The 15,793-nt window shown below is 37.3% G+C and overlaps 1 protein-coding gene across 1 annotated transcript; it reads left to right on the forward strand.

Annotated features, from left to right (window-relative positions):
• LOC104770909 (adenylylsulfatase HINT3) lies at window positions 4,574–6,495 on the forward strand. The gene is made up of 7 exons (XM_010495382.2): window positions 4,574–4,867; window positions 4,941–4,996; window positions 5,205–5,262; window positions 5,436–5,502; window positions 5,977–6,032; window positions 6,126–6,179; window positions 6,260–6,495. Exons 1-7 carry the CDS (start codon window positions 4,673–4,675, stop codon window positions 6,368–6,370), a joined length of 597 nt encoding a protein of 198 aa, XP_010493684.1. The 5' UTR covers window positions 4,574–4,672; the 3' UTR covers window positions 6,371–6,495.

Below are 15,793 nucleotides of genomic sequence, written 5' to 3' on the forward strand. Positions count from 1 at the left end.
TTTTTTTTTTTTTTTTTTTTTTTTTTTTTTTTTTTTTTTTTTTTTTTTTTTTCTATTTTTCCTTCTCTTCTTTCACTAATAATGACCTCTTCGTCTGCTGAATCTATACTTGCCGATGTTCTTTCATCTGACTCCTCCCAAATCCATGTTGTTTTCGTTAACATGATTAATGTGACAAAGCTATCCTCCCTCAGTTATATCACATGGAGTGCTCAGGTCAGATCCCTTCTCTGTGGATATGATCTCCTCAAATACATCAACCCCACTGCTGAAATTCCGCCTAAGACAATCACCAAGTCAGGCAACGAGGAAGCAAATCTCGATCACGTCTTGTGGCTGCGTCAAGACAGTTTGCTGTTCAGTGCCCTCATGGGTTATATTGAGCTTGGAAATCAGCCTCTCATCGCTATGTCTGAAAGCTCACTCCAGGCCTGGAACACCTTGTCGGATACTTATGCTAAACCATCTAGGAGACACATCTGATAGCTTCAGACACAACTAAAGCAATGTGTCAAAGGCACCACCACTGTTGATGCGTACATGCAGCAGATCAAAGTCAAGGCTGATGCGCTTACCTTGATTAGGAGTCACATGCCTCATGAAGATCTGACTGTTCTCATACTTGCAGGTCTTGGTGATGACTACAAACCACTCACTGAAGGAGTTCATAGCCGTGATTCACCACTGAACTTCATGAGAAGCTTATCAATCGAGAACTAGCCATTGCAACGGCTGCTCCACCACCTTGATGATTCCGATAATGTCGAATCAAGTTCAGCACCGCTCCAACAACAATCGCCACAACAACAACATGACCATACCTTGGCAAATGTCAGGCTTGTGGAATGTAGGGTCATAGCGTGAAACGATGTCCTCACTATCGTATCATCACTCACCAACAATCTTCTCCGCAGCAGAAACATTAGTACTTTGTTTTTCCACGAGCATACAATGTCATGATGCAACAATCTGGAACTCTAGCGTGGTTGCTGGATTCTGAATCCACACATCATCTCACATCAGACCTTGCTAATCTTGCCCTTCACTTGCCTTACACGGGAGGAGAGGACGTGTAATTTGCAAATGGAGTGGCTCTTAAAATTGCCAACACGGGTTCCGCTCTACTTCCTTCCCCTACACGTTCCTTTAAATTGCATAATGTTCTACATGTTCCTCATATTTCTCTGAATCTCGTCTCCGTTAAACAACTGTGTAATGATAATCGAGTTTCTGTAGAATTTTTCCCGGAATTATTTTAGGTGAAGGGTGAAGGGTCTTCAAACGGGGGCGCCAATGTTAACAGGGGGGACTAAGGATGGAGGATATGAGTGGCTACGCAGAGACACTTCCAATTCTTTTGCTTTTTCAGCTTCAATTAAAATTCCATTATCTATCTGGAATTCGAGATTAGGACATCCAACTATTTCAGTTTTAAAATCTGCAATTTCACCTTTGCTACTTTCTGATTCTAAAAACTCTTCTTCTTTTCATTGTACAGATTGTTCTATCAATAAAAGCCACAAAATGCCTTTTGCTCATTCTTATTCTCTCTCGTCAACAAAACCGCTTGAACTAGTATTTGTTGATGTTTGGACTTCACCCACATGGTCCATTGATAGATACAAATAATAAGTTATTTTTGTTGATCACTTCACGCACTATGTTTGTTTCTATCCCCTTCGCAGAAATCAGAGGTTTGTGAAACATTTATTAGGTGCAAGGCGCTTGTGGAAAACATATTTCAACACAAACTAATCACCTTTTATTCTGATAATGGTGGAGAGTTTGTGGCATTGGCAAGTTTTCTAGCCTCGAACGGAGTCTCTCATCTCATTACTCCACCTCATACACCAGAACATAATGGATTTTTTTAGCGTAGACATCGTCACATCATGGAACATGTCTTACATTATTCACACATGTTTCAATGCCGACTAGCTACTGAACATATAATCTAGCTGCAGCTGTGTATTCAATCAATAGACAACCAACTCCAATGCTGGCATATCATATGCTTACCAAATGTTATTTGGGGTCACTCTGAATTATTCGAAATTCAGAGTATTTGGATGCCTTTGGTTGAAGCCTTACATGCAAAATAAGCTTGCTTCTCGTTCTAAACCCTGTATTTTTTTGTTGGTTTTTCTTTTAGTCAAAGTGCATTCTTCTGTTTAGAACCATCCTCTTCACGAATCTATGTTTCTCGTCATGTTCACTTTGTCAAAATAGAATTCCCATTCCAAAAGCTTTCTTTGCCTCTTCCACAAATTAATTCTCCCTCTCTGTTTTGGTGCCCGCTAGTCACCATTGTCTCGGTGCCATCACCTGCCTCTCCATCGGTTCCTGAGCCTCCAGGTTTGAATTCTTCACCCTCTCCTATTCTAGTTTATGCTTCACCTGCTATGCCTATCGATTCTACAAATGTGCAGGAGGAGTTGTTTCATAACTCGCCTCTTGCGTCTTCATCTCCTAAAATAGTGAAAACTCTTAAGCCATTAACCACCAAACTGAATGTTTCATTGATGCAGACAAGGTCAAAGAACAACATTATCAAGCGGGTGAACAAGTTCTCTATCATAGCTCATACTCGACCAAGATCAGATGATGAACCTGCCACGGTTGCACAGGCTATGAAAGACAAACTTATATGTCTAAAGAATTTAATTCACAGATACAACTTCACAAATGGGATCTTGTTCCACCATTTGCAGAGTATAAGTTAATTTGCAACAAGTGGATCTTTAGGACAAAACGACGTCCATATGGCTTTGTTGAGAGATTAAAATTGTATCTTGTTGCAAAAGGGTTTCACCAACGACCTGGAACTGACTTCAAAGAAACATTCAGTTTGGTGGTTAAACAAGCAATTGTTCTTGCTGTTCTCGGTGTTGCTATTTCTCGTAATTGGCATTTAAGACTGTTAGATATCAACAATGCCTTTTTGCAGGGTCATCTAACATAAGAGGTGTACATGGCTCTACAGGTAGGTTTTATGGATAGAGATAAGCCTGATCATATCTGCAAAATGCACAAAGCTATCTATGGGCTTAAACCTTGGAGCTTCGGACGTTTCTCCTCCAAATTGCTTTTGTGAACTTGCTAGCAGATGCTTCTTTGTTTGTGTTACGCTCAAGTTCTCTCTTCATATAAACTTTTTTTATGTGGATGATATCATCATAATAGGTAATAATGCTTCACGAGTGCAACACTTCATTGAGCTTCTGAGTAATCGTTTCTCTCTCAAAGATCTTGATAAGCTAAGTTATTTTTTTGGGTGTCGAGGCTCACCGATCATAGGCTGGGCTGTTGTTAAATCAGCAGAAATACTTTGTTGACTTGCTCTCTCGAACTAACATGCTTGCTGCCAAACCAGTTGTGTCGCCGATGGTGCCTACTGATCGCTTGCAGCTCACGTCGGGAACACCACTTCCTGATGGCTCAAAGTATCGTCAAGTTGTTAGGAGCACTTCACCAGGCCAGACATTGCATTTTCTGTCAACAAGTTATCTCAGTTTATGCATTGTCCTATGAATCATTGATTGGCGGTTAAGAGAGTTCTTCGCTACCTTGCTGGGACTAAAGACCGTGGTATCTTTCTTCGTCGCAACAATACCATTGCTCTTCATGGCTTTTCGGATGCTGATTGGAGAAGCAACAAGGATGATTACACTTCAACATGGGCATATATCATTTATCTTGGTAGTAATCATGTTGCTTGGTCTTCTAAGAAGCAAAAATCTGTTTCTCGCTCTTCTAGAGAGGCAGAATATCAGGCTGTTGCTGACACAACTTCAGAGCTTTGTTGGGTTGTGTCTTTACTACGGGAGTTGGGCATCAAGTTTGTAACGCAACCTGTCATATATTGTGAAAATGTAGGAGCAACATATCTTGCTGCTAATCCTGTGTTTTATTTCCGAATGAAACATGTGGCTTTGGATTATCATTTTGTTCGCGAATTGGTCCAATATGGTTTTTTTTCAAGTCTCTCATGTGTCTACCAAGGATCAGTTGGCAGATGCATTGAAAAAGCTGGTCTCTTGTTCTCTTCTATTGGTTAACTTGTCCAAGATTGATCTCTCTTTTGGTCGTCCATCTAGAGGGAGCGTATAAAAATAATACTGTATCTCTGTGATCTTAGTTATAGTTAGAGAATATCATCTTTTTATTATGTACAGCTATTAAAGATCTTATCATGAATTCTTTTATCTAGCCTATATATAACGTTCTACGTTGTATCATATTCTTCAAAGAATCATATTGATCTTCCTCTACAATTGCAACTTTGAATAGCAAATATGTCATTCTTTTAAATAGTCATCTCTTATACAATTCCCCCAAAAAAAATGATTAGTTACAATTTCCCTTAAATCTAAATTCTACAGGATCTAATGACCATATTTGGAGATTTTTATGAATTCTTAATGAAGAAAAAATATAAAACAGTGAACTGTGTGACACAGTGTCTCATCACATGGATGGTTGTGGATAAAACACAACATGATCCACTCTTCTCCTCTCAATCTTCATCCTCATTAATTTAATTAAATAAAAACAAAATTTAATAATTTCGATCTTTTTTGGTCATATAAAAAAAGAAAAAGTCATTATTATTTGCTCTTTTCGGGAATCAAAAGAATCGGATTATTATTATTATTTGGTTCAACTTCAGATAATGGAAGCTAGAAGGCTTGCGATCCTCTGTTCACACCTCAACCCACCTGGTCCAAACCCGTCCCGAGACCCGACTCTCAGGGTCTACGGTTGCAGCTCTGGTTCGTCCGACGACGACGGCAAAGTGGAACCATCCAATCTCCAAAACGACTGCGTTTTCTGCAAGATTATCCGTGGCGAGTCTCCATGTCTCAAGGTTTACAAATTCTTCCTTTAATGTCTCGGTTTCATACACAGAAGACTAAACTAACTGAACTCTTTTGATGCAGTTGTACGAGGATGATACGTGTTTGTGTATACTGGATACTAATCCACTAAGCAATGGGTAATATAGTCAACAAATCTTGATTCTTTTTTCTTTTTTTTTAAAGAACAATCAAAACTGAGATTGGTTTTGCCATATCCTCTGTTATATACTTGTAATTACTTGGTGCAATTTGGTTAGAATCTTGATTGATGGATTGCATTTTGATACAAGTGTTTGTTATTCTTTAATCTGATAGCTATGAGCTTTTGTTCTTCGGGTGTTTCAGGCACTCTCTTATTATTCCCAAGTTACATTATCCAACTTTAGAGGAAACTCCTCCCTCAGTAAGTTCCTCTTCCTCTTCCTACCACCTTGTATGTTTTATTTTCTTATGGCTTTTTTGGGTAGTTACTTATGTTTCATTCGGATGTCTTCTTGCTTGAAAGTTTTCTTTAGTATAGAAAATTTGTATATGCGTATAAGATTGTGATTATGGTCTCCTCCAAGGAGAATGCAGGTCGTTGCTGCCATGTGTTCTAAAGTGCCTCTTATCAGTACCGCCATCGTGAAAGCTACTGACAGTGGTATGCTCTATCAATTCTCATTTCTCCATCCATCTCTGATACAGTCAGATTATAAGAACTGCCTTTACATATATATATTAGTAATGAAATTTGTAAGAACCTTAACATTTTGATAATGTATCTTTCCCTTAGGAACCCGTTCTCTCGATGATATCAAACCCATTTCTTTGCGCATCTTTTATAGAAGGACCGCATAACCTATGTCTACCATACTTATTCTTATACAAAATAGTACAAGGCTTTTTGTTCAAGACCTTATCTATCTCATCATTAGTTTACGCAACCATTGAATACCTTACCTGGCTTGTGAACTAAGTTTCTTGTTCTTGTTATGCAAAATAAAATAGACTTAGAACGGGTTTTACCACTTGTTTTCATATTCCTAAAGTAATCTTGCCATTCCTTCTGGAATCCTTTTAACCATTTTTAGGTAGATGATTCTGATTCTGATCCTGATCAAAACTATTTTATCAGATTCATTTAACTTATTGGTTAACAACGGCGCAGCAGCTGGACAAGTCATATTTCACGTAAGCACATACTGACTTCCTCAACTTTCTATTTCTCTTATTTCCTGAGGAGGGAAGTGTCTACTAACAGTTCCTTATATTTTTGCATCTCAGACACACATTCACATAATCCCGCGTAAGGAACATGACTGCTTATGGGCTTCCGAGGTACAAAACAATACATTTTTTAAAGGTGCATGAAAGTTGCCTGACTTGATGGTTTTCTTTTGTTTTGTTTGTGATGACAGAGCGTACGGAGACACACGCTTAAACTTGACAAGGAAGCATCGCAATTAGTATCGCGTGTTCGACAACAATTGCGCAGCCTTCCTGAAGAACAATTGGTTCAGCCCTCATAAAAGTCTCTTATCAAGAGATCACCATTGTTGTAACTTTAGATACAGAATCCAAACACCAAGTACATTCTGTATAGTTCATATTCAGTCTCGTTTTTGTTTATCCATGTTCTTGAATTTGTCGGGTAGTTTATTAAGATTTTTAGTTATAGAAATAGAAGAAGTGGTTTAGTATCATTCGAATCAGAGGCTTCCTAGGCTCATCTAATTAGTAAAACTCCTGCATATAAAGTATCCAATTTGAGATTTAGGATTTTAATGGATCCAGAGGCATGTTAGGTTAATCTGATTAAGTCGTAAAACGATGACTTCAACCTTCTGTGTTCCTTCTCCATCCCTCCATGGTCACAGCCACAGACGACAGTTTCTTAACTACTTTCGACGTTATTCCAATCTATCTCTCAATACTTTCCAATTTACTCACAATTAAGTTTCCTAATCTTCTCAACTTTGAGATATATACTTACGATTACCACCACTTCACCAAGTTGCACGGAAATGCTTGCGTTTTGAACCAGAACCACCTGAGAGATTGACATGTTATATGATTGTTAAAACAACCAAATTATGGTTATTACAATGTTAACATGAGTCTATGGCTATTAAAATGTTGAAGTCAACTTATTATGTTGGACGCACCTAATCTACTTGACTACTACATAATTTACATGGTAATAGCAGATTTCTTAGTTAATGTGCTTTTTGGTTTATAATCTCTAGCAAGTTACATTTTGATAATCTTTCAGAATTTCTGTTTACTTCATTTACTTGTGTCAAAAAATGAGGACATTTTACAGAGGGATCACCTTTGTGAATACTCAATTGTTTTTTTTAAGGATGTGTAATATAATAGGAGGAACAAGCAAAAGACAACGTGCATGGATGGCCCATTCCTGACTGAAGTAAGAGTCGTTAAGTAGTCGCTAATTTGCTGTTTACGACTAAAACGTGTAGTCGTAAATCTTTAGTCGGTAAAAGAATTAGTCGTAAAAATAGTCGTTATTTAACGACTACTTTACGACAAAATTCCATAGTCGTAAAAATAGTCGTAATTGAGTCATAAACAGTTACAACTACGATACGACAGAGTTACGATTAACCAGCAGTTATATAGGCAGTTGTAAAGGAGTCGTAGTCTAGTCGTAACATTTGAAGACTCGGTTACGACGGATTTACGACTAATCATGATATACAGTAATTTTGCTTGCAGTCATAACATACTTGCTATTGATTTACAACTATTTGGCTACTATTCTATTATGCCCCAAATTACATCTGTTTAGCGACTAATGTTTTGTGGAAAACAAATTTATAAATGTTTTAAATTGAAATTGGTACCTGTTTCTCAAAATATTATGAAACCAATATCGTAAATAGAACAAAAACAAGATTGAGACAATAAAATCATATTAACCATGATTTATAATACAAACCAAAAGAGACAAATGCATACCAAGTTTCTCACAAGACAAATATACAAACCAAAAGAGACAAATGCATACCAAGTATACATGTGTCTCAACAAAAGAGACAAGTTCAACAAAAGAGACAAGCTCAACAAAAGAGACAAGCTCATTAGTTAGGTCTATGAAATTGGAGGGTGAGAAGTTAACCTAAAAAGCATCACTGTTTGAAGATGGAGAAGGAACTTGATTTGAAGGTGGAGCTGTTGCAGGAAGTGTGGTTGAGAGTGGCTATGTGGTTGCTTCAGCTGATTGAGTCTTCAAAAACTCCATAAAGGCCGGGTCAGTTTTGCGCAGGTACTTCTCCACTAAGGACAAATGCTCTAACTTGTCCTTCTGCTCAGCCACAGCTTGGAAATGTAGTGCTTCACGGGCAGCAAGCTCTGCATCACGAGCAGCAACCTCAGCATCACGAAGAGAATTATAAGCAGCCTGCTCTTTGATTTGACGTTGAGTTTCCTTCATTTGCTCTTGCATTGACTGAAACATTGCAGACTCTTGTCGTTGGTTTTCCTTGCCATTGAGAAGAGGTTGAAGAGTATGCTTAAGACTTCCAACTCCATACAGGTTTCCTCGTGAATTTTTCAGAGTAGACTACGAAAACAAAGAGAAAAACACTACATAAAGAGGCTGTAGAAATCGAAAGATAATTCAATGTGGGTTGTGAAAAGTGATACTTTAGCTGAATAAAGATGCTTGTGTAATCATCTGCTGTGAGCTCTGGAGGCTGTGAAGTATGTTCCCCAAGGTCGGACAACTTCTGCTGCAAGTTCTTCTCATAATTGAGAGAGATTTGCTCTGCCTTTTGGTCAACATAAGTACCATCTGGCTTGGTATGTGTCTTAATAAAAACCTCACCAAGACTCACGGGTCTTCCCAATTCCCTTTCCTGCAATGTTACAAAAGAATCAAGGGTTATGACATCATTTAAAGCTCCAAATGTAAAGAAAAACAAAATTTATGGGTATATAAAAGTTACTAACCATTTCGGTATGGATTTGTTGATAAGACTTTGGCCCTGATAAGTGGACGTGAGGACCAAGACCACCACGATCAGACATACGAGCTTTAGAGTAGGTGAGACTCCTTTGTTGTGCTTCTTCAGTCTCCCAATACTCAACCATTGTTTGCCAAATAGTATCTCTGATCCATTTTGGTCGCTCTCCACTAGTCTTGGCATTGCAAATCATGTCTTTCATCCGGCGTTGGCAGATGAGCTCGAAAAACTGTTGAACTGTCCCAGTAATCAAAGGATCCCATGTGTGTGTTTTCTACATAGCAAAGACAATATAATGATGTTAGTGGAAACTCAACAAGTAAACCTATATGTGAAAAGGTTAAGAGAGAAGAAAACTGTACAGCAAACTCGATGAACCATCTCTGTTGTCTGTCCTGAGGCACACATGTCCAGCTGTAGTATGGACCATCAAATTTATTTGTAAATTTTTTAGTAATGGTCCTTACCAGTCGCGATTTTTCGTCGCGAGTAAACCTACAAACACAAAACAGGGAAAAAGATGTCAATGTTCTATAACTATATAGGACCAACACAAAACAGATGTCAAAGATTGAGTACTTATACATATATATAGGACCAACACAAAACATAACCTATTAAGAACAATCAAAACAGACATCAATGTTCTAAAACTAACCATCATAGAGCATCACAGACCATCACACAACAGCAAAAAATTATTTTACTTAAGAATCAAGTAGAAGAAAGTATTAATACCAAGTCGTGTTTGGCATCGGTTTGGGGGAGAGGACGGTGGTAAACTTCTCATGGTTTGGCACTTTAAGTAGGGCATTTAGAGTGATAATCGTGTCCTCCTGGAGCTCCGGATTTGAAGTCTCAGAACCTTCATGGTAGTTGTTACCGTGAGATGATGGACGGCTATGAGCTTGAGAGTTATCAGCTGGAGACAGTGGAGCGTCTTGTAGTGGAGGATCAGCTGGAGACTGTCGCGGATTGTTGTGGACCTCCTCTGACGAAAGAGGCTGTTGAGTCTGATGTTGTTGGTTCACCGAGGTCTGGAAAAGCGTATGTGGCGGTGGATAGTTGCGGATCTGTGGTGCTCCTGACGGTGAGGGTCTAGGGAAAACGTGGTCTTGCTCTTGGGGTGATTGAGGATGGGGCAAATCTGCTGCCGGCATAAAGTTGTATTGACTCGGTAGAGGGTTTGGTCTTCTCGCTTCCTTGATGGGGGTCGACCCTTCGGTTCTTTGGAAAAAATTATGGTCCATCTTCCTCTTTCTTTCTCGCTTAACTGGAGCTTTGGTTGGAGCCTTATTTGGAGCCTTAGTTGCAGTATTCGTTACAGATTGTGTTGGAGCCATCGTGAAGAAGAGAATCGGGAAAGAAGAGAAATCAAAGAGGATTCAGTGTAGAGAAGAGAAATCGGGAGATAGAGAAGAGAAATCAAAGAGGATTTCGAGTAGAGAAGAGAAATCGGGAAATAAATCAAAGAGGAGAGTATCGGGGATTCGAAGAGGATTCGAAGTGAAATAGAAAATTAGGGATTTCGTTAAAGGGGGAAAAATATTAGGGATTTTAATTTCCCGGGTTAACCAAAATTATTTTGGTTTTGGGGGAAATCGAAAAATTAAGGTATTAAAATTGGTTTCCGGGGTTAATTTGGGTTGAGATTAATTGGTTTCCCGGGTCAAATTAATTCATATTTTCTTAATTTAGTCGCTAATTAGTCGCTAATTAGTCACAATAGTAATTAAACTAAAAGTTTAATTTTTAGAAACTAAATAACAGCTAAACAGTCACAATATATATTTACATATCACCAATTTGATATAAACATATTTACTCAGTTTGATAGAAGCATAATTTACAATTTAATATAAACACATAATTATCTATTTTAATAGAAACATAATTATTAAAAATTTTGATACAAGCATAATTATCCAAATTGATACAAATATTTTACACAAGCATAATTAGTTAGGAGGATATTCATCTTCATCTAGTTCATCGGCTGAAGATGATAAATTACATTGAAATTCATCTTCTGGTTCTGCATCTTCGACATCATAATCAAGATTTATTGGTTCATTTCTTTCTTCTAAATTATCGAAAATCAGATCTTCAATAGTAGTCACCAATACAGCATCATCATTTTCTGTTTGCAAAAGAGTCGGTTTTTTGTTCTCATATTCTCCTGCAATTTTTCCCCTTGGATTAACTTTTAAAACATTGAGTCATTCCTTCCTTGGTTTCTTTGTGTATAGGTAGGGAATACAGCAAACTTGATGCGCCTGGGAGGCTGTTTAGGAATATCAACACAAATATGAGTTACACATATATATATATTATCGACATTAAAAATAATATATATATATATATATATATGTACGTACCTAGAATAAATGGTTCGTATTTATTATATTTTCTCGATGATAGAACGTCTACAACGCCACCATTGCTCATCCGAGTGCCTCTACCCATAACATGGTCATACCACTTACACTTAAAAAGTGTGATTCTCAAATTGACCATCCCCTCATACTCGAGTTCTATAATATCAGTTAAAGTCCCGTAGAAATCCGCTGCATCGGATGCATCAGTGTAATTTTCACCTTTAACACAGACTCCATAGTTACAAATCTTTCGTCCAACACCATGATCACGTGTATGAAATAAGTAGCCTCTTGTAAAATACATTGGCCATGTTTTGACCTTGTTCAAAGGTCCATGCACTATCTCTTGAACCCAGGTAGGAAATGGATTTGTGGCGTTCCAGTAAGAAACCTGCATATTAGTCATAATAAATATATATATATATATATATATTTATATTAGAATTATTTATAATATTAATAAAAATATTTTAAATAAGGATTATATAAAGATATACATAATATTTAATCCATAAATGATATTCGTCAGCTCTTTTGGTGGAGAGTTCTTTTTCCGAAAGTCCTGGATATTTTGCACCAATAAAATCCTAGAACATACTATATATACAAGACCAACACAAATATATGAGATTTTTTTTGTGGATTATATATAGAATAAAGTTTATTTTACTTAATCGATATAAACTTAATTATACCTCTCAATTGGCTGAAAATAGTCACAATTTCGTAAAACATATGCATGTGCGCATTGATAGTCTCTTTCCGACAGCCATATTTCATTCATTTCTCCACTTGGACGGCCGATGTGAGTAAATATAGAAAGTACTCCAGGGACATGATATTCATGGGCTTCACCTTGATCAAATCGTGTTAACCTGATCGAATGAGAAAAGTAAATGACTTTCAAATAAATGATAACAGTTTATCTACCTTGATTGATTTTAGAATTTACCTTGATTTTGTTTGTATATTTGCGGCGAAGTAGTGCTCTGAGAAATAAGCAATCTCGCCATTGATATAAGATTCAACAATTGATCCTGCTGCATATCTTTTGTTCTTTGCTTTCCCTTTCAATTTTTAAAAAAACCTTTCAAAATGATACATCCACTATATTGGACAGGGCCTCCTAATTAGGCTTCATAGGGGAGATGTATAGGCAGATGCTCCATCACGTCAAAAAATGATGGTGGAAAAATCTTTTTCAAATTGCATAGGATCAGAATTATGTTCTGTTTTAGAATTTGAATGTGACTTTTATGCAAACTTCTCGCACATAAGTCCTGGAAAAATGCTCCAAGCCCTACAATATACAATGCAAAATATTGGGGTTAATTACTTTAAAATTACTATTAAATGACTTCATAAATATAGGTATATATGAAATTAATTAATACCTGATAACGCAAGGTGGACGTTGCGGTCAAGGAGTTCTGCAAAATTAAATGGAAGTAGTCGTTCCATAAAAACATGGCAATCATGACTCTTCATGCCTGAAAACTTTCCATTTTCCATATCAGCACAACTAGCTAGGTCTGACGAATAGCCATCAGGAAATTTCACCGAATGTTTGACACACTCTAGTAAACTTGTTCTCGCTTCTTCTGTCAAAGTGTAGGGTGGGAAAGGAGCTTTACCATCACTATCAACATGTAACTGTGGCCTAGAACAGAATTTGCTAATATCCAATCTTGACATGATGTTGTCTTTTGATTTACCCTTCACACTCATAAGAGTATACATGATGTTATCCAAAAAGTTCTTCTCTGTATGCATCACATCAATATTATGTCGAAGATTGAGGTCCCTCCAGTAAGGCAGCTCCCATAATATGCTTAACTTATGCCAGTTGTGTTGCGTCCCATAGCCAGCAGTCTTCTTTCCATGACCATTTCCACCAACGTCTTTGGTTTTTGGTGGTTTTACTTCTTCCAAACGTTCGTAATAAACTTGCTCACCGGTCAACGATTGAGGTGGATACTTTCTCGAAGAATCTTTTCTCTTAAGGAAGTCTTTCTTATTCCTCCTTAATGGATGACCGTGAGGAAGAAATCTTCGATGACAATCAAACCAACACGTCTTCCTTCCATTAGGGAGATAAAACAACTTTGTATCTACCATGCAAACTGGACAAGACAATTTACCAAGGGTTGTCCATCCTGATAACATGCCATACGCCGGAAAGTCACTTATCGTCCACATTAGCGCTGCCTTAAGATTAAAATTTTCATTCAAGGACACATCGTATGCATGACTCCAGTAGACCACAACTCTTTTAACTACTCAATCAAAGGTTGGAAGAAGATATCCAGACTAGCTCGCGGATGATTAGGCCCAAAATTCAAAATTGTAAGAAACAAGAACTCTTCGTTCATGCACATATCAGGGGGTAGATTGTATGGAGTCAAGATCACCGGCCACAATGAATGATTACGAGATATGCCAAACGGATTGAACCCATCAGTGTATAATCCAAGATAAACGTTACGGAGTTCTTCTGCAAATCGAGGATTTTGTTCTTGAAAATATTTCCACTTCACCGCATCTGAAGGATGACACATTTCTCCCTCCTTTGATTTGTGCTCAGCATGCCATCTCATCACCGCTGCAGTCTTGTGGCTCTTGTACATCCTCTTCAATCTATCAGCAACCGGTAGATACCACATACGACTGTATGGTACTTTGGTTCTACGTCGGGGATCCCTAGGCTTCCATCTTTGAGCACCACAAAACAGACAAGTCTTTTCCTTTTCGTCATCTTTCCAGAAGATCATACAATTGTTAATACAAACATCAATTGTATAATATGGGAGACCTAAATTGCGCATTAATTTTTCTGTCTCGTAATGTGAACCGGTTGCTTGGTTTCCTTCTGGTAAATACTCATTCAACATTTCGCACACCGAATCCTCTAACTTTTCACTCATATTATACTCCGCCTTATTTTGCATGACTCGAGCAGCTAACGATAATTGTGAGTGACCTTCATGGCAACTATCGTATAATGGATTTTTTGCGTCTTCTAACAAGTCGTAGAATTTCTTTGAATGATTAGGTATTGGTTCTTCTACATTTTGAGAACTACCCTCATGATAGTTATCATCTAAACCCAAATTATAACGAAATGCATCATTCACCATATCCACATATGGATTTTCTACTACATTACCCACATCTACATTATCCACTTCTTGATCACTACCAACATAACTTGTTCCTATATCCATATTGATTTCTTCCCCATGTTTATACCAAATATAATAATCAGGCATAAATCCATTGCTAAAAAGATGATTCCAAATTCTTTTTCCCGACATAAATTTATCGTTCTTACAACGACTACAAGGACAGTGAAACATACCCCCATTATTCTGTGCTAGAGATTGACTATTTGCAAATGCCATGAATTGCTCCATCCCCATTGTAAACTCCGCCGAAAAATTGTCCGTCACTTCATCGAACCTCTTGTACATCCAATCTCGAGAATTACTAAATTGTAATTCCCAGCCATTATATAAGAATAATCAAAAGATTTTTTTTTTTGTCAAGATTTTTTTTTTTTTGCACAAATGTGTTTGTTTTGATGGAGTGAGGAAAGAAGAAGTGGTGAAACTCGTATATATAGAGGCAATTTAGGCGACTACCAAGCGACTAACAAAAGTCAGTCCAATAATACAAGTATATCAACCCCCACACCAACCCCAAACGAAATAAACGTGATTTTTAATACAGGCAGTTTACGACTACTATACGACTACGTTACCATCCGTCGAAAGTGTCGCATATTAGTCGCCAAATAACGACTACTGAGCGACCACCTGTACGACCCGCCAGAACTGTCGCTAAATAGTCGTCTAATTGGTGACTTGAATGCGTCTACCAAATTAGTCGTAAATGAGAGACTATATAACGACAAGACTACGACTGCATTTATAATTCTATTTAGGAGTCGTAAGGTAGTCGTTAAATGGCGACTATTTCGACGACTAATGTGTGTTGTCGCTATTTACCGACTATGTTACGATCGTTTTTATTTAGTCGTAACGTAGTCGTAATATAGTGACTAAATAGTCGCTAAATTTAGCGACTGAATAATAGTCCTAAAATGTAGTCGGGAATGGCATGTTTTTTTGTAGTGTAATTGCAAATTTTACTCGAATTAACAGGTTCCGTGAGAGAACTATTGTGGTATTATACATTATATGTACTTATCATTGTAAATTTATTTCATGTCACCATGCATTATAATTTGTTGGTATTCAGTATTGACATACATTGTTTTAATTGGGATGTAACACTAATAATATTTGGTGTAACTGATAAACTTTTATCTTTTATCAGAATCTTTTTTTCATCCACGCCTAAGTTTATTTGAGAGTCAAATAACCAAGATTTTGGGATACGAGACACTTAAGTTTAGCTTCAAATTGTAAAAAGCCCAGTTGCATTTTTTACTAAGTCAAAATCAAGTTGCATTTTTTACTAAGAGAGATTAGTGGCTCCCTAATTAGAGGAATCAGTTCTTTCCGATTCCACGGATATATGAAGAACTATTTTGGTGTTCGCTCCAAGTTATAAAGAGAAGATTAAA

Source organism: Camelina sativa, chromosome 20 (assembly GCF_000633955.1).
Source record: "Camelina sativa cultivar DH55 chromosome 20, Cs, whole genome shotgun sequence".
NCBI lineage: Eukaryota > Viridiplantae > Streptophyta > Magnoliopsida > Brassicales > Brassicaceae > Camelina > Camelina sativa.